The 19,771-nt window shown below is 53.6% G+C and overlaps 1 protein-coding gene across 5 annotated transcripts in view; it reads left to right on the top strand.

The window, feature by feature from the left end:
- The first annotated feature begins 19,009 nt into the window (after nucleotides 1-19,009).
- The window catches only part of TNRC6A (trinucleotide repeat containing adaptor 6A), a 42,209-nt gene continuing 41,447 nt past the window's right edge, over nucleotides 19,010-19,771 (top strand). For all 5 annotated transcript variants that reach the window (XM_057371198.1, XM_057371201.1, XM_057371202.1 and 2 more), the window contains exon 1: nucleotides 19,010-19,162. In XM_057371198.1, the coding sequence (XP_057227181.1) occupies nucleotides 19,158-19,162 (5 nt within the window). In that variant the 5' untranslated portion in view covers nucleotides 19,010-19,157. The remainder of the gene's footprint in view (nucleotides 19,163-19,771) is intronic.

Raw genomic sequence — 19,771 nt, 5'->3', positions numbered from 1 at the left:
AGTGTGGGTGAGCTCYGTGTTTGCTCTGTGGGGAGCAGGACCTGCATGTGGAACATCCCATTGGGAGCTCAGCTGGCTGAAGAGGGATGGGRSCTCAGCAGTGCCCTGCCCAGGGGAGCAGTGGAGAGTGGCCAACCTGGGGGACTTCACAGGAACCCACCAGGGATGGGTTCACAGCCACCACCAGCTCTTCSAGGGCAGCAGGAGCAGATGGAGCTCAGCCTGCAGTCAGACTGGGCTCTCCTGGTGGATTCATCTGTGTACTGGGTGTGCTGTTTCTGTGTCAGGTAGCCCTCTGGTGTACTGYGCTTTCCTCCTGTGTGCAGAGGGTTCCTCTTGTGTGCTGGGTGTTCTGCTCAGACATTGGGTATTCCTGTGGCATACTGTGTATTGCTGTCATTTACCAGGCATTCCTCTCCTGCCCTAGACACCCTCACCCTATGCTGTGTCCCACTCTTCAGTGCTGGCACCGGGAGCAGCATTAGCACAGGGAAGGGCTGCTGTTTTGTTCTTTGGGTTCCTGTTTTGCCGTTGTCAGACCACTCATGGCCTCTGCAGCTCTACCCACAGCCACAGTGGACRCTTTTAGATTTCTCTGTGCTGTTCGTTGGTCAGTTCCCAGATTTCTCCTGGGTTYCAGCAGGCAGGAGTGTTGTGAACACGTGGAGCTGAGGGATTTGTCCTGCCAACTGCTTTGCTGTGGGAAGGGCCAGCATGGTCCTGTTTCTGTAGCTGCAAATAAGGGAGATTCCAAACRTGAGTCATTTGTCAAGCAAAATATATGGCAAATGTCTCCAGAATGTCACCTCCAGCACAATGATGGAACTGAATAGGAGATGATGGGACAATATTGGAGAACAGACAGCATGGGCAGCCTCGTTCCCTGCTCCAGCAGCACAGGRACAGCCTGGAGTGCCCCTTCTCATCCCCGGCTCCCAGCTGCTCCTGGGCTCCCACGGGAAGATGCAGCTGAGGAGGGGGGTGGCAGTGGCCACCTTGGCAAAGGCTCTGGTGGCCAAAAGGGGCCGAGGTGGAAACGAGTGTTGAGAGTGGCTCTGTGCATTCAGTTCGCTCTGTGTGGGCTGTGACTTGTGCCCACTCTCGTGTTGGTGATGGTGGCAGAGCAGCTCCAACCCTGGCAGCAGGAGCAGGGGCAGAAATCCCACCTGGGCAGTGACTGGCACCACACCTTGCCCTCTGCCTCTCTTCGGGCACTGCTGAGCCCAATCTGTCACTGCTGGGGCTCCCCAGGGCTCCCCACCAAGCATGGTGAGGCATCCCCCTTCCCTTTGGAGCATCCCTTCCCCACACTGACCCCTCCACACACAGCTTTGTCCCAGCCACCAGAGGCAAGTGTGGCTGCAATGAAAAGTAAATTGAATATCCTTGTCCCCCTTTTTTTTTGCAAATGAGTGTAGCCGTCAACTGCAGAATAAATGACACCTAATTATTGTTGGGGGGAGTTCAGGCAGGAGGGCTTGTCTGGGAGGGGATCACAGGGAAGCGCCAGCACTGATGGAAAATGAACAAGATGCCGGCTGTAGGGAACCATAATTACAGAGGACTGACACACTGTGAGCTGTTTATGGTAATGAAGTGGTGCATCAAATCAAATTAACCTTAGTTATTTAACACAGAATGCACCGAGGACTTGGCTCAGTAGATGCTAAATCCAAATCCGAAGCCGTGCCCGAGCTCGGGAAGCGACTCGAGCGCTGCTCGGGCGTCGTTTTGATTTAGKATTCGTTCCGTGAGCGGCCGCAGCGCCGGGACGGCGATGGCGAGGGCGAGCGCGGCCAGAGCGGCGGCACAGCCGCTGCGGGCAGCTCCTGGAGCCGCGGGGCTGCCGGGGGTCCCGCCGCAACCGAGCCCCGCACCGTGCGCCCCGCGCTCGCCTGCCCCCGGAGCGGAGCCCGGGCCCGGTCAGGATCCTGCCCCGGGCCGACGGGGCGAGGCCGGGGGTTCTCTCCGTCCGGCRGGGTCAGGCCGCGATGTTCCGGTGCCCGGCACCGCTCCCCAGCCCCGGGCAAAGGATGCGAGCGCGCTGCGCTCCCGTAGAGGTTTCATTTCTCCTCTCTCCTCCCCACCAAGGCTGCGGCGTGCGCAGGAGGAGCGTTCCCGTCGGGATCCCTTCGCGCTGACGGGTGAGTAACCTTTCAAATTAACCCAAACGCTCCGTTAAAGATTAATGAGCTTTCGGAAGAAGGGTCCCCTCTGTGCGCCGGGCTGTTGCGGCGCTGCACATTGCTGTGTGTGTGCCGGAGGAAGGCATTGCTGCTGCACCGGGGATGCCGTGACGGAGATGCCGGCACAGCTCAGCTGGGGCCGGCGGGTCCTGGGGGCATCGTGGCGAGGGGCAGAAGGGCGAAGGCACTCCGAGACTGCGGTTCTGGCACTAATGTTGAAAGGTTTTGTGTCAGCGGTGTTTCTCCGGATAAAGGGAGGAGGCAGGAGGGATGTGGCAGGCTCGGGTCAGCGATGTCGCTGCTCTGGGGTCGCTCAGGTGCAGGCAGAGCCGGGCTGGCTTTGCGAGGCAGGAATGGGTGGTGCTGGCAGTGAGGAGAGGGGGTGAGCCGGGCACGGAGCATTGTGGGGAGCTGTCTGCTGCTGGCACAGCCCAACAGGTTGTTTCGAATTGGTTTGCATTAGGAAATGTTTGTTCAGTGCCCTGCGTGCTGGCGGAGGCCTCCGGGGAGCCAGGGTGCTCCTCAGGGAAAGCATTCCYCTGCAGGTCTTCCCACTTGTTGGAACAACACCAATTACATCTCCAGCCAAAGGCTTTCCTCTGTGTAACTGACAGTTTGATGATTTTGGAGTACCTGCAGCCAGGTCCATCCGGAATTGATTTTTTCCCAGGAACCTGGTGGTTCCCCTGCTTACCCAAGAGCATTTAGAGCTCTGAACTTCCCTGTCACTCCTCTGAGCCTCCAATCCTCAGCCCTGCACTGGCGGCTCCCCTGAGTATAGATGAACACTCCAGGTGTCATCCCAGCAATTCCTGCCCCAACAYTGACTCTGAATTCTGCTCCATGGTGGAAGCATTGGATTTTGTGGTTATGAATTAATTTACTTCTTTCCATCAATATGAAAATGCTGTGTGAGTCCAGAGAGTTAATCGCTATTCTAGGGGAATGAAGAGCAGCGATTTCCTCTAATTCCTTTTAAATGGCCTCCAAATGAGGACTCAACAAAGACAACTAATGGCAGATGTGATTAAACTAATTTAGTAGGTGAAGCTTCGATGGGCCAGGTACAGCCTTGGGGCCCAGCAGGAGCTCCTTGAGCTYACTTGCAGCCTCTTTACCCTCACAGCTGAGTGAAACAAACTCATTAGTTTTGTTTGGTTTTGACCAGGGGATTCCCTTTCACTGTTGAAAAGACGTTTGTCTCTTTCAGCAAACCTTTTCCTTGCTGTTGCCAAATACAATCTCCCTAATGGGATACTAAATCCAGATTCAGTTAACAGCCAGCTGCATCCTCATCCCTCACCTGATCCTGCTCCTCCAAGGGTTCCTGCTGAATGCACATTAGTCTCTCACCAGCTGATAACAGCAATGAAATAGAAAGTCAATGGAATGTGTCTGGGGACCTCTGGAATGTGTCTGGGGACCTTAGGGAATGTGTTTGGGGACCTCTTTGAAAGAAGGTTCCCTTCCAGGCCCATAATATACCAAAACCCATGCAGAGAAAAGGACAGAATTGGGGGTCCCATCCCTGCAACATTGTGAGTGATTAATGGGGCACCGGTGCTGTCCATCTTGCTTTTGTTTAATTATCTTTTTTGTATTGTTCATGCCTCCCGAGACCCGAGCGGGCAGGAATGGTTTGATGGATTATATATGAAATCCAGGTCAACATGTCCAAGTGTTACTGCCTCATAATTTGCTGCGCCGCAGAGGCCAATAGAGATGCCTTGTGTTATTAATTATGCCGATATATTTTCCTGAGCAACGTGATTAATTAGGCTGTGTACGGCACGGCCGTGGGCCTGTGCTGTGGCTGTTTGTTCTTGGGTGGAGGTGGCTGGAATGGGGAGCAAGCAGCAAAATCTACAATCGGYCTCAGTCCTCCTTCAGAGCATTCAGGGGAAACACAATTCCTGATGKTGCATTTTGCATGCCAGAGAGCCAYGGGGCTGGGCAGCTGGTCTGGGGGAAGGAGCAATGCCAGAGGGACAACAGGATGGCACCCAGCTCCACATGGCCTCGTGTTTAGCCTGCAGGGATGGATTAAACTTAAATCGCAGAGACTCATCTGTTCTCACTGAACTTTTGAGAAGTGGATCTATGAAGTTGTTCCTGTAACTCATTTCATTTTATTTTATGTGCTCACAGTGCAGGGTCTGTGCTGTGCTGAGCRTGGTCCTGCACCCATGGGGGCACAGGAGGGCTGGACCCCATCCTGGCTGATATCCTGATAACTGCTATCAGTCTGCTGGGTGGGAGACAGGACAGGAGTTTGCAACTTTACCGCAGTGTGAAAATATTTATAGAAAACCTTTTTTTTTTTTTTGACAGAAGCCTCCTCGGCTTGCCGGGCTTGTTTGCTCAGGGTCAGGGCTCAGCATTCCTGGCAGCCCTGAACTGTGTCCCTCACTGTGCCACGGCCAGCACAGGGCCTGGGCAGTGTGTGATCCCCAGCTCAGCACCCCCAAAGCCGTGTTTCCCATGGGGACAGCATCCTGTGCCTTGTCCCCATCCCTGTCCCTTAGAGCACTGCTCCTGCACTGCAGTGGAGCTGAACCCTCTCTATCTTTTGTCTCCACAAAGGTCACAGAAGAGCCGTCACCCTTTAAGTGCCGAGACGAGGTCTCCCACCCTCTGGTGCCAGAAGACTTGGAACAGTAAGGCAGCTGCTCACTGCTCCTGAAGGGTTGCTCTGTGGTTGCATGTATGCTGGGTTTACTCTGGCCATTTCCCCCCTCCTTGTCACGAGTGGGATTTTTAGGATTTGTGTTTTCCATGCCATTAGGCCTGGCAGTCACACCAGCCACTGTGCTGGTGGTGGGAACTGCCCTGTCCTCCCACTGATGCTCGCACACCTTGAGCTGCAGTTTTCCCATTGCCAAGTTATCCCTGCAGCAGGAAGGGCAGGAAATGGGATGAGGAGTTGTCCTGGCTGCCCTGGGCATCAGAACCCTGAGAGCATCCCGCAATCCTTTGGGCAGAAGGGAGGGCTGGGCTGGTGCCTCAGTGCCAGGGATCCTGTGAGCCCACAGCCCTGGAGCAGCTCAGTAACGGGGAATGCTGGGCTGGCGACCCCAATGCTGTGGGGTGTAACTGCCCAACTGGAAGGGGGTGACTTGTGCATTTTGGAGGACAAGGACAGCACTGGCAGGGTGCAGGAGCAAACTCAGGAAAATTAGGATGGGGAGAAGCTGTCCCGGGGTGCCCTAGGACTCCTGCCTGCAGAGGGAAGCACATACATGATCCCGTTGATGTGTCTGACACTTGCACAGGGTTCATCTTGCCCCYTGGGGAGAAACCCAAAGCTTCCACAGAACTCTGGAGGAGCTGAGGGCTGGGAAAGTCCCCGGCCACCATGTCCCCACCTGGCTGCCTGGCCCAGAGCTGGAGCAGCAGCACAGGGATGTTTCATACAGAGATGGGGAGGAGCACACACACACACAGCGGGGTGGCTGCGGCTCGCTGGCTCTGCATGCCTTTGATTTCATTTACTCCAGTGGCTGCAGTTGGCTCCCAGCCCCGAGTGAGTGATCCCTGCCAGGCTGTGGTCACAGGGCCCCCATCTTTCTCCCCAGCTCTGCCTGAAGGCACCAGGGGAGCTCATCATGAAGTGAAACCTTTCCAGGATGGTGCTGGCCCARGATTTCACTCATAACTCCTCATAGGAGGAGCCTCCTTTATTTTACATTTAGTCCCTGGGACTTACCTGCTCCCCCAGGACAAGCCCATCACTGAAAATACCTGTTAGAAAGCTSCAGTCACAGTCAAAAATCCATCAGAAAATGAGCTATTACTGAAGAGACTCGGAGCTGTCCAGGATTTATGTGCTCTGGGCAGCGGGAGCTCCCCGTRCCGGTACCTGGGGAAGCACCGCCGCGCACACACCGTGACCGCTTCCAATTTCACACCACTTTGAACTCACTCTCACCGAGGCTGGGGAGAAGAAAAATGTCTTTATTAAGGGAAGTCACAGGTCCCTGACTGGGAGCTAAATGTTGCTTTAATGTGTGTGGGGAGGGAAGGGAGGGAGGCGTGGAGGGAGCTCTGGTGGTCCCTGGGCTCCCCTGGGARTCTGACAAGGCATAGCACCTCCCAAAAAAAGGATTGCCCCTTGGTTTTCCTGCTGCTSTAACCATCTGGAGAAGGTTGGTGGCCCTCACTTTGGGCCAGTGAGGTGGTGTGCTGACCTCACCATCACCCCACATTTCYGCAGGTGTGGGGGGAAGTGACCCCACTCCAGAGCTGACGTGCTGGGCCTAATGCAGCGCTGTAAAACACTGGGATTTCAAGAAGGACACAGGGCTTGTGTGTCCCCACAGCCAGGGCTCAGGTGTGTGCCCCATCACCCATGTGATGGTACAGGTGTTCCTGTTCCATTCTGCCATGGCTCTGTTCCTCATCTGTGACTCCATACCAGTCCCAGTATAACACTTGCTCCCATCCCCCGCCCCAGTATAACACCTCCTCCTGTTCCCCCATCCCAGTATAACAGTTCCTCCCATCCCCTATCCCAGTATAATACTTCCCCCCGTACCCCATCCCAGTATAACACTTCCTCCTGTCCCCTATCCCAGTACTAGTCTGCTGCTCTGCAACGAGGTCTCCTGGGCCAAGATCACCCTTTGCTGCAGAGACAGCACAGAACATCCCAGAGCACTTGTTTTTCTCACTCTCCTTCGGGCACAAGTCCTGGTGACGGCCATGGGCTCACCCAGGCTCCTGAGGCTGTGATTCCTGGTGGAATCTCACAGCGAGGGATGGTCTGTACACGGACACATGTGTGCACACACGTGTGCAGTGTTCTTTAACATTTCTTCAGCTAAACCCGCCGTGCTCGGTGCTCCCAACACGGGAGTGGCAGGGCTGCTCTCCCCTCGGAGCGGCTCCGGTGCTGCGGTGGGTGYGGGGTTCTGCGGGGTTTTGGGGTTGCTCCTGTTTCCCCAGCAGCCCTGGGTGGATGCTCGTCCCTAATGATCTTTCACTTTTGCAYTTGTATTTTTACGCCGGGAATCAGGCGCTAAACCTGCAGCGAAGTAAAGCCCAGACCCTCCTCCCGCCTCTTCCAGCCCCACAGTTTGCCCAGGGCTCTGTGATTATCCCGCATCCCTGTAATTAGCTGCTTAGGCTGTGATTGCCCCATTGTCCGCTGGACGGGTTTAATCATTCTTTTCTCCTACAGTGGCAATTTTGTTCCAATTAATTATTTCAGTTTGAACAGCAATAGCTGGTTGAGTTTAGAGAGAAATTAAAAGGGTAGGGAAGGATAATGAGGAATGAGCTAACTAGGGAGAGGTTGCAGACAGGGCTGCACGGGTCCCTGCTTCTCTTCCAGCCTCTTGCTTGCTCCCCAGAGAGCTTTACAGGGCTGGGAAACGCTCTCCCTGGAAACAAGGATCCAGAAGCTCCATCCCTGCCTGGAAGCTCTGTACCGGGTGTGATAGAAACAGGAGGGCACACTCCCAGCCCAGCCCTGAGGGACAGTGCTCATTGTAGTGAGTAAATCTTGGTTAGATGTTAGAGATGTCTGCAGAACAGCATCTGGCCGTGCTCTCTCCCTCCCCAAAACATCTGGAYGCTTGGCTGGCCAACAGACACCAGCTGCCAGCTGAGGGACAGATGCAGCAGCACATCCCGAGCTCCTGGTGTGCGRTGCCATGGAAAATGGGACCAGGAGGGAGGGATGGTGTGTCCAGGGCTGCTCAGCTGCTCCTCTGTCCCAGAGTGCCTCCAGCTGCCCCAGCCTTGTGTCCCAAACCAGGGGATGGTCAGGGAGCCAGGGCTGGAAGGACCCACAGCTGCAGCTCTCAGAGCTGGAACCCCTCATGGGAGGGAGCTCGGGGATCTCTSACCCTGCCAGGCTGACCCAAACGCTGCCACAGAACACGAACACGGAACATCACAGCCACGAGCAAACTGACCACGCACCCCTCATCAACACTACGGAACCACCCGTCAGCATAGGGGATGTTTTCAAGGTGATTTGGGATGAGATTCATCTGGATTTTTAAGAATTTCAAAATAGATACATTTAAGGTTAGACAAGGTTTTGAGGGGAGTGAAAAAAACCTTAATGCCTTTCAGGATTTACAAAAATGCTGCCTATGAAATTCATGTATAATTCAATGAATTCCAGAGTAGTCTGAATATTTAAATTATGTATGATCAAAGCAATAAAAAAAAAATCTGCATTTCCTCACTCTGAGCCCCCCAGACACAATTCTCCCCAGAGTCCCCTCCCCAAAAGGCAGCTCCTGCCTGTGCACTCCCAGAGCTATTGAGCCTCATTGCTCTGAGGAAATTGAGTTCGACTGGAAAAACACGGCGGCCAAGAGCGGCTGCTGTTCCCTAATGCGGGCGGATGCTCAGCCAGCGCGTTGCCAGGGCGATGGGCACTGCTGCCACCGGGCCAGGGGAGGGGTGATGGGCACGGCGTGGGGGCAGGACCCACCAGTGTCCAGGGAAACAGCTCTGCAGGGAGGATGGAGGAGCTGAGCTCCCAGAGCTGGCCCAGGAGGATGGAGGGTCTGATCCCCTGCCATTGCCTCTCTCAGGGGCTGCAGGGAGGCAGCTCTGAGGCCTCACTGAGCCTTTCCCCGTGGGGATTCTTCATCCCATCCTTCCAGCCCCTGTGGATGTGTCCGTCTCCTMTCCCATCTCTGCTGGATGTGGAGCTCCCCACTTCTGGCTGCGGCAGGGAAAGAAAGGAAAAACGCCARCAAACTGTGCCTTCCACTCTCTCTCCAGATGCTGCAAATTTTCATTAGTATTCTGTAATTTAATGATCTATTCCCAAGACAAAATTAGTCTTCAATTTACAAAAACTTCCCTGTTAATTTAAGCATAACAGTAGGGATAACTGCACGTGCCAGAGCCGTGTCCTGCGGCCCCGCTCCCCCCTCACGCAGCCTGGGGAAGGGCAAGTGTGAGCATTTTCAGAACACAACTAAAATCCATTGGAAATCTTCCGTCCAGGACTGCAAAGATGTTTCTGGGAGCAAGAGAAGCAATTTCCTCCTGAAACAAGCATTTATTTTGAACCTGACAAACACCAATTCATCTGGAGGTTAATGCTGGAAGACTGGGAGAGGCAGAATGTGCCGGGGTTGCCAGGTGAGCTATTGGTGCTCACYCAGAAGGCAGCTGCCACTAAACCCTCAGGGTTTTTAAACCATCAGCTGGCACCTGGAGCATCCTTGGCAGAGCCCCTCCACCACTGAGGGCAGACCCCTCCCCTGGATTAGRGAGGACCAGCTCTGTCAGGGGCTGCTGCAGGTATTTGGGTGCAGGGCCAACGCTCCAGGCTCGCTGCCTGCCCAGTCCATCACCCCTGCAATTTGATGGGCAGCATTTTTGTAACTCCTGAAAGATTTTTTTCACTCCCTTCAAAACCCTGGCTAACCTTATGCCCAGGGCATTGCTGCCCTCAGCTCCTGCTATGTTCAGCCACCTCCTCAGCACACGCTGGGATGAGCCATGGTGGCTCTGCTTATTAGAGGCTGTGGCAAAGAGTAGGTGCTGGGAGTCTCTGTGCTGGGGAAGTGTGGCAAGAGGAGCTCATTAACTTGAAAAATTGGGTCCAGAGGGCTCATTTGTCTGAGATCAGTTCACTGTTTTTTCTAGTAATGTGGAAAATGAGGGAGGGGGATCTGAGCCTCTCCTCAGTGACTGGCTGTGTGATTTACCGCTTTCTCATTCATGTTCTCTCCTTCAAATTGCCTTTAATACTATTTATTTTCCATGAGCCTTAAGCCTACCCATGTGGAACATATGTAACCCTTCTCTCCCATGATACTGCACCTGTGGGACAGAGCAGACACTGGGACAAGTTTGTCCAGCCTGCACTGCAGAGATGCTTTTAGGGGTCTCTGATGGCCCTGGTCAGGCCCAGGTGGTCTGCAGAGCACTGCTGGGTGCTGCCATATGTGCTTGTTGTGTGATCCTGCCCTCCTGCAGCAGGAGGTTTGTGTCCCCTCGTTCTGTGGGGCCATGGCTGGCGGCTGCTGGGCAGAGCCGGCTTCAAAAGGGCAGCAAGGGCTGATCCCAGCTGTGGGACAGCAGCTCACACAGGGAGGTGCCAGATGTGCAGAGAGCTCTAACACCAGCTGAACCTTTACATGATGTTTTCCCCTGGTTTTGTGGCCAGATTTAGGGCAGAGGCAGCTGAAGGACAGGGGCCCCATGCTGCTGGCAGCCCCACAATCACACCCAGCTCACAGCAATCACCCTTTGTAAAGGTAAAGGCAGAGCTGTCAAACAGCAGCAAAGATTGGAGGGGCAGCCTGGAGTCATCCCCTGCCAGTGCCCTCCCCTGGCCCGGTCTGGGGCAGGGAACCAGGCTGAATTCTCTCCATGGATGTGGGAGGAGGCCATGCTTTGGGCTCCTGGAGCTGATGGAGGTGAGGGCTTGGCCATGGGGCTGCAGCCAGCACTGCTGCACCCACCAAAGGAGCCTTCACACCCCTCTAAGCCCACTGCACCTGTGCTGATCCCCCCAGCCAGACCTGCCCCAGATGTGGTTAAATTAGAAAGGAAATCTATTTCCTGTTTAAAAAAAAAAAACCAAACAAACCAGGGGAGCAAAGTCAGTGTTAAATATAGATATATGATATGTAAATGAATCTGACAACTGAGTGAATAAAAAATGAAGGTTTAAATTATTGAAGGGTGGGAGGAGATGGCGCATGCAAATAGCATTAATGTGGAAAGAGGCAGCGCTCAGAACAGGGAAAGGAGGTTTTGAAACGTAATTATTTCTTTTAAGAAAGGGCTACACATAAAATAAAAGCCAACAGAGCTGGTGTGTGTTTGTCTCAAAGCCTTTTCTGCCTGCCCCTTTATCCTTCTGGCTTTTTTTTTCCTCCTGCAAAGCAAAGAGAGAAATCAAAGGCTRCTGAGTTTTTAAACTTTAATTAAAATAAGATTAATGAAGTTTTAGTTGCTCAAAAGAACAAGTGAGACCCAAGGATGGCCTGCTGCTGAGGGGGCAGGAGCAGGTGTTCGGTAATAGATTTTGTGGGGACAGGGCTCTGTCACAGCCTCTGGAAAGGGTGGGGACCTCCAGTGCTTTGCAGAGGAAGCATGGGTTTAACTTCCATGGAAAACCGCCTGCCTGACAATGTTTAACTGCCAGGAGGATTCCAGTGSAGCTCAGCTGTGTAGATACTTTGCTGGGTTTTGTTCCTATTCCTCCCTGTGCTGCAGAGCCCATGGGGCAGAATCACAGAGAGTGTGGGGCTGGTTGTGGGAGCATGAGCAATTCAGTATCAAAAATAGGAAAAATCACTGGTGATTTTTATCAGTGGTAAAGCMAAAAAGGAATTCTGGTGGTCAATCTGCAAGTGCAGGAAATGTCCCCATCACCTTCCTCACAGCTGTATTTCTGCCTCCCTGACCCTCTTCAGGACTGATGGGGCAGGTTATGGGTTCTCTTTCCCTAATTCAGAGTGTGATGGCTTGGGACGAGTTGTTAAAGCTGTAGATCAAAATGTCATTTATTAGAAAAGTGCCTCCCTGGGGATTCTTATCCTTGGTTCATTATTTGTCGTGTGCTGACAGTGAGCTCTGTTCTGTCTAATCTGTCTCTCTGGCTGTTTACACAGCCCTCACTGTGGCGGCACCTGAGTGTCTCCCATGGCTTAAAAAATGATGGTTTGCTTCCCGCTCTCTCCCCTGCTCTGGGAAGCCATGAGGGCTTCAGGATTTATGGAAAATGTATGGGATAGATTTTTGCATTCCCTTCCACCCTTGGTRGAGCGTCTTCCCCAGGGGTCTCATGTGGGACTCACCCACTGACCGGGACGCTGCTGTCACAGGTGCTTTGGTGGTGGCTTCTGTCATGGAGCTGTGACCTCAGGGTGGCCCTGGCATATCCCACATCGTGTCAGACACCCCTGGCATCAGCCCTGCCTGATGTGGGCCGTGGGCATGCAGAAAGTGAGGGCAGGGGGTTCTTCTAGCCCACAATGGGAACCCCACGCGTTCCCTGCCTGGCCAGTGCCTCAGCCTGCATCCCTACAGGACACAGAGCCCTCCACGCCAACTCATTGGCCATTTGGACAGGACCCAGGAGCAGTTCCTGCTTTCTAAGTGATAAATGACCCTACACCGCTATCAGGCACACAAATCTCAGGCACACAAATCGTGTTCATCATGACCAACCATTCATGACAAAATTCTGCACAGTGATTGTTGCATCCTTGTGCAGGTGATCCGAGAGCTCTGGGATGTGTGGAATGATTTGCTCAGTCTGTGTCTGTCTGCCCAGGGTATGTGCATCCTGCATGAACTCATTTAAGCAATTTCTGCCCCCTTAGGTAGATTTTGCATTGATGAAATGAAGGAAAAGAGAACTCTTCCATGGATCCTCCTCATTTTCCCTGTCTGCTTGACAGATGCCATTCATGCCACTTGTCAGGACAGGTCCCAGGCATGGGGTGACACAGAGCTGGCACCTGGTCCAACCTCTCTGCAGGGTCCAGTGCCTCTGTCCCTCAGCCCCCATGGGTCCCACGGTTCCTGTGTCTCCGGTGCTCCCAGTCCATCCCAGTGCGGGTCCTTTCCTCCCCCGTTTGGCCGCCGTGTCTCCATGGCGACGTGCTCTCCCTGCCGCAGAGCATCCTTGGCTCGCCACTTCCAGCGCTGCATTTGTATTCCCAGCCTTTGTCTCCCGCCTGGCGCTGGCAGCCGGCCAGGCCAGGCATCCATTTCAAAGCAGCCTTTGTTTTATCGGTGCAGTAGCTGCTCAGAAATCCATGGGATTCAATCAGGGTGAGAACACTGTGTTTCCTCGCTCTCCTCCTTCCCCCAGCCGAGGTGCCGTGGCTCAGCAGAGCTGGTGTGACCACATCGCCTGGCTGAGGGCAGCAGCCACACATCGCATGGGCAGGAGCAASTGAGGGGAGACGCTTTCCTCCTCTCCCCTTCCCCAGGCATAGCTGACATTTCCTTGCACAGTCAGACGTGCCATTTTCAGCACAGACCTTGTCYTCAAGGCTTAGGGGCAGCCAGGTCTGCTGAACCGAGACAGTAGCTCAGATTCCAGCCCCTGGCAGAGGAAAAAAGTGCTTGGAGTGAACTCGAAGCCCAAAGCTGGGATCCTGCCCCAGCTCGCTGCCTCTTCCCCAKGCTGTGACTGCCAGCTCCACCAGAGGAGCAATCCATAATTACAGTGTCTGTCGTTGCTTCCAGAGAGTTCAAGGCTTAGAAAAAGGGATGATGTTACACATCTGCTCAAGAGAGCAAAGACAGATGCAAAAGTATGTGCATGCATGCACAGGTGCATTATTGAGGGTTTGTGGGGACTCTGGTCCCTGAGGACCTTCCCCAGGAGCAGGGAGGCCAACAAGGGACACAAAAGGGGGCAGTGAAGTGTCATTGCTGAGATCTTGGTGCTCCCCAGGGCATCCCTGTGGCCCTCAGAGTATGGAGTGAGGCAGGAGGGAAGTAACAGAGTAAGAGGAGAACAATGAATACTTTGTTAAGAGCAGAAACAGCAGCTGTGAGTCATCCTTGCCCAAAAAGAAAATGTCTCCAGGAGAACCTGTCCTCTGAAACAGGTGTCTTGGAAGTCTGCAGAGCTGGGCAGCCAGTCCGGGGCAGCAGCTGAGGGGAGTTTATGAAGTTTAGTTTGTCTTACCCTGCTGCTGTGGGGAGCAGGTGAGACTGGAACTTCTCCAGCCTTGGGCTATGTCACTCAGAGCCTGACTGCACCAAGCAGGGCTGCAGCTGGGAGCAGGCACAGAGCTGCTGCTCTCCAGGGTCTCTGGAGAGACCTTTCATCTTTCTAAACCTCAGATACTCTCCTAAGTAATTCACTGCCTTGTTATGGTGAGATATAATTACTGCAGCACTGCAGTGCCTGCCACTGGGACCTCTGGGAGAAGGGGGAGCACAGGAGTTGAGGGTCACACAGAAAGGCCACGGCGGTGCCAGCTGTGGCCAAGGTGGGGTGGGGCTTCAAGAGCCACCCTGGCAGCACTGACATGACTTTGCATGAGGACACTTCCCCACCTGGAGACAGCCCCAGGAGATAACAAGTGCCAGATCTCTTGCTGTGGTCTGTGGTGCTGCTCAATAAAGTGTGTCCTGGCCCCATTTTATTCTCCATAATTAGGAAACTCAGCAGACGAATCACTCTCTGCAGCCTAAACCAGAGCATATTGYTGGCACAAAAAGAACTGATCTGTGACAGAATAGGAATTGTTTGTGCCATTGTCAGTGAGAAGTGCAAAGAAAACAGGTGAARTCTGTTAATCTGGTGCTGTGTGAGTGAGGTGATTAATTGGCTGAGCCCACAGAGAAGGTGGCTGGACCCACCTCTGCAGCAGCATCTCGAGGACAACCTTTGGAACTGTGAGGCATCCCCCACCAGCTTCCATGAGGAATTTGGACTGGGCCATATTCACTAACACCTGAGCAGAGTGGAGCATGGGAGCTGGGGAGGGCCGCAGTCAGCCCATTGCTGTGATTCCCTGTGGAAGTGCAATGCAGCCCTGGTAAATAAATAAAGATTGGATCTTGTCAGTCTCTTGTACTGCACCACTTCCGAGCGCGGGGATGCGAGGCTGCCGTAATTGGCTGGATGCAGAGCGAAATCCAGGCTCAGCGATTCCATTTTGCAGTTGGCAGCCTTCCCAAACACAGATCAGGGAATGCAAGTTGGACTGCCTTTAAAACACAGGGAAATCCTTTATCTTTGATAATTTTTTTGCTGATTTAAAGGGTAGGATTAAATCCTCATTTAATAACCCCAAGTGCCTGCTCTGCCCTGCTCTGATTGCTCTGAGAATGYTGCCAAGGCGCTGGAGCCCAGAGGAAAGGGGGGAATGTTTTCCCCGGCACAGGTCGGATGGCTGTTTGCTGCTGCAGCCCGTGAAATGAAAGTGACTGTGTAACCCCCAGCCTCAGCACAAGATCCTGTTTGCTGCTTTCCAGGGTTGTTTCCAGCTGCTTTTCAGGGCTGTTTCCAGCTGCTTTCAGGGCTGATTGGAAGGCAAGCCMAACACTTTCTGCTACCAGCTTCCAGTTATGTCGTTTGTGGGTTTTTGTCCTAATTAAGGATCACAGAGCCCCAAATGTCCCTCTAACACATGCAGCCCAGCTGACTACACTGACAGRCTCAGGGCAGGGATTGTTTTATCAGTAAGTGCTGCCTGTTCAGTACCCTTATATCGTTGTCTCTTACCAYTGCCTGGGCTATTTTTAAATCCTTAAATAAAGCCTCTACAATGAAAAGGAAAGGAGCCTCCTTGCAGAGGAACACAGAAAGCCACTGCGTTGACGAGGAGACTGTTTTCCCTTGTCTGTCAAATCAGCTCATTTAGATTATTTAAGTCGAGAGCAATTTTGAAAACAATCTATTTTGCCAGTGACAGCGGCTTCGCTCTGTGTAACGATGCTGAATGGAATAAGCGGCTGCGAGTTATTGGTGGCAAATTCTCCACGTCCCCAGGCCCGTGCTTCTCCTGACACAGCCCCAGCTCTGTTTTCCCCAGACATGAAGCAGAAAGTATTTTCTAACATGTCGGCTTCCTTTGCCTTGAGAGCAAACTGCAGCTGAAGGGGAAGGGCGGAGGGGATGRGAACGCTGAAATGGCGCCAGCTCTTTAACTATTTTCAGTCAGTGCATTTCTCTGCCTCCTGCAGTTCATTCTCTCACTCTGATGATATGAAAATCCTAATTAAAAAGTGAATGGGGATGTGACGATGGGAGGACATGTGCGTGTGCCAGGCTGGCAGGGTGCAGGTGGTGGCTGCTGTTGCTGGGAGAGGATATTTGGGGATCACTGCCCAGGAGGGCATGTTTGCCCAGTGGTGAAAGTGTAACCRCACAGGTCCATCCCTGGCAGCTGCCTGAACAGGGGCAGGTTGTTTGTCCTTGAAGAGTTGCTTCCATTATTTCTAATTTCTAATGCCATGTGTGACCAGAGTGCTGCAGAGCTGTTCAAACACACATCAGGGAAGGACAGCAAGGCCAGGTGAGGAGGGAGCATCACAGATGGCATGAGCTGGTTCCTCCCTGTACACACTGCCCAGAGTGCTCCTTYCCACCTGGGAACATGGTGGTTCCTGGGGGACAGGGATCCCATGAGGAAGAGAAGCACTGACATTTCACAGATGAGGGTTATGGATTTATCTACAGCAGCTCCCAACCCAGGTGGTTGCATATGTCTTCTTAAGCACAGAGGTGTTTGGTGTCCCTTTGCTGGCAGAATCAGAATCTGGAATCTTAGCAAAAATGACCARAGGTCCAAGCTTCAGAGAGCACCATGGGACAAAGAATGAACTAAATAACTGTAGTAAGCAGGAGAGAAGGTTCCCCTGCACCCCAGTTCCCAAATAATCCTACACTCAGCACGTTTTAATGCTAAAACGTGAGTGGTTAACACTTGAGTGCTGTTTCCAGCCAGCACCCATTTGACTGATGGAATTTTGCATGGGTGAAGCTCAACCTGCTAGGTTCATCTAGAAGAAAACATTCTTCCTATTTGAGGATTCCTTAATTACCCTAGCACATCCAGGATTTTACCACTTTGATGTGTCAGAACTTAGCAGTGTTACCTGTGAGGGTGAAAGAGGTAAGATCACGATGCTGATGCAAGGAGGAGATGATGGGGTAAGTGACTGAGGACTGGTTCCTGCAGCGAGTTTGCTGACAGGGTATAGCCAGCTGCAGCACTTACATGCAGAAAGGAAGCCACTGCTGCAGCGGTCTAGTTGCTAGGAACACGTGCATGAGTAACATTAGAGAACAATCTAAAATAATAAGGAAAGCTGCAAACCTTGACTRTGAATTTTATTGACAGTGGCATAATACACTTAACAAACTGACATAACAGGAGTACATAATGCATTCATCAGCCTTCCCAACTGAGGACAGACTTAACAGCAACCCTCCTACACCACGTGTAGTGCCTCCAAAGAGACATGAAACAGGGCCGCTGTGAATGGAACAGTGAGAGAGAGCTGAGTCASACTTCAGGAAATAATGGCTTTCAGTTACACACAATTACGTGACAGTCCAAACTTTTTCATATGAAGAAAAATAAATAAGACCAAATTAACTTACAAGTTATTACAAGACACTGAGACACTGATTTCAAACTGTCACTTCACGGCTGTGCCTGTTSAGCTCACAGCAATGCACTCTGCATTACTGAGCCTCTAAGGACAAAAATATGCTCGCTGGCTACTCCACATTGTCATAAACCTTGCCTTTAATTGTGTAGGATCTTCTTCAGCTGAAAAACATTGTATTTCATTCATGCTGGCAGGAGGACAGTGGATGCTGCAGCAGATTTCCAGGGACAATGGCTCATGTGCCCTGGGCATCCGTTCATGTCACAGAGGAATCAAATGGCATTCCTTTTCTCACTAGCATTGATAAGAATGGTAAAGGCCAACTAGGCTGGGCTGAAAACTGGACTGGAAAATGCTGGGGACAATGTGCAGCTGGAGGCAAAGAGAGAGCAAGAACTTCCCTATGACAACAAAACCTTGGACAGGGAGTGCTTGTCAGATGCAGAGCTATTTACTGGGTATTCTGGTGAGAGCTTGTGAATGAGCTTTGCTCATTCCTGACATTACTGCTCCCAGTTCTCGTCCATTATCCTGCTCGGTCCTTTGGCTGGTTTGATTTTTCTRATTTCTGGGATATTGCTACTGAAGCCAAGCCCAGTAACAGAGTGTGGCTCACATGCTCCTCGCTCTTCATTTTCTGTATTTGAAGCACCCCTCTGTGTTTTGGGTTAAGCTCCATGTTCACATACATCAATCTCTCACCAGGTTTGCCAGTGCTGGGGACTTCTCTATTCCCTCCCTCAACCCACCTGAGTCAGTGGAAGGTTAAAAGAAAGGCCTATGTGGTTATTTACACATTATATACCTTTCATCTGTCAATTACTGATTCCCCAAGCTCAGCACAGAGCTTGCACAGCAGCAGTACTCTGGGAGAGCTGTCCCACATAGGGAAAATGTGCGTGGGAATGGATGTTATGTCTGTCTGTGCCTTGTCCTGCATCGGTCAGGGAAGAACTGTGTTCTGCTGAGGGTGCATGATGACACAGTACCTGGAATTCCTCTGTGTGATTGGGATAACTAAGGACTACATCAGTGTGTGGGACCTCACTGCTCCCCACAACTCCCCAACAGGASGGTATAGTGGGGCTCATCTCTTCTATTGTGCTGCACTGGGAGGACAAGGGGAAATGGCCTTAAGCTGAGACATGGGAGGTTCAGATTGGATATTAGAAATTTTTTTCACTTTTCAGGTGGAGGGAGTAGGGGAGGCCCCATTCCTGGGGATGCTTGAGAGGCGTCTGATCTGCCACTGGTGGTTTTGGGGTTTAGGGGTTACGGTGGCAGTGCTCGTGGAGGGTTGGGCCGGATGATCTTAAAGGTCTCTTCCAACCTTGATTASAGACTCACCCAATCTCCTGAGCTGGAAGGGACCCACAGGGACCATCAGTCCAACCCCCAGCCATACAGAGGACACCCAGCAGTCCCACTGTGTGTCAGCACTGTCCAAACGCTCCTGGAGCTCTGGCAGCCTCGGGGCCGGGCSCATTCCCTGAGGAGCCTGGACAATGRCCAGCACCCTCTGKGGGATATCCTCTACCAGATACCCACTCCAAACCCCTGTAACCCAGCCCCGGGCGGAGTGCTGATTSTGTGACTCTGTGACCCGGGCGGGACCCTCTCCCCAGGCCGTGAKGCTCGGAGCAGCCAGRGCCGGGCAGGGMCRGGCCGGGCCCCGCTCCCTCCATGGCGGGGCGCCCCGGAAGCGCGGCCGGGGCGGGTTCGCTTCCTGCGCGCGGGGCGGGCGGGCGGCGGCGGCAGGAAATGGCGGCGGAGCTGCGGCTGCAGCTGCCGGGCCCTCCCGCTCCGCAGCGCCGGGCTCAGCCCGCCTAGAGCCGCCGGCCGCGCCGGGCCCGCGCCGCAGCCTCCGGGACGGACTCCGAGCACTTTACATACATGAGGTACCGGGGAGGGCGGCTCGGGCTCCCGGCGGCGCCGKGCCGGGCGGGGGAAGGGCCGGGCGTTGGGGGAGCCCCGCGGAGCCGCAGGGGACGGGATCGGGCTGCCCGCGGGAGCGGGGCCGGCTGAGGGGCCGCCCKGAGGGGTCGCGGCTCCCGCCCGGAGCGATTGTCCCGTTCCCCCCCTCGCCCCGGGCCGAGCCTTGCCCTCCCCGGCTCGGAGTTCKCTCCTGCGGGGCCGGCAGCGCTTGGGGCCGCCGGTGCGGCACGGAGAGTGCCGGTGCTGCGCTCGATTCACATTCGCGGGCTGAAGTGATGCAGCAGAATTGTTTTCCGTAAAGTCCTTGAAACGGTGAAGTGCAGGGAGGGCACACGGGGATGGGTGTTGGGCGCAGGTAGTGTACAGGGATGGTGTTGGGGTGCTGGGATGCGGATAGGGCACACGGGGTGGCAGGTTTGGGGTACAGACAGGGCACAGGGATGGTGTTGGGGCACACGGGGATGGGTATTGGGGTACACGGGGGTGGCAGGTACAGGTTCTGCCCGCTCCCCTCGCCGTCCCTGGGGACACACACCGCCAGATCCCTGGGCGATCCGTGCTCCCCCGCTTCC

Source organism: Malurus melanocephalus, unplaced genomic scaffold, assembly GCF_030028575.1.
Source record: "Malurus melanocephalus ecotype Western Australia unplaced genomic scaffold, MMel_1.1 scaffold_143, whole genome shotgun sequence".
NCBI classification, from domain to species: Eukaryota; Metazoa; Chordata; class Aves; order Passeriformes; family Maluridae; genus Malurus; species Malurus melanocephalus.
This window is presented reverse-complemented; position numbering and strand designations above follow the sequence as displayed.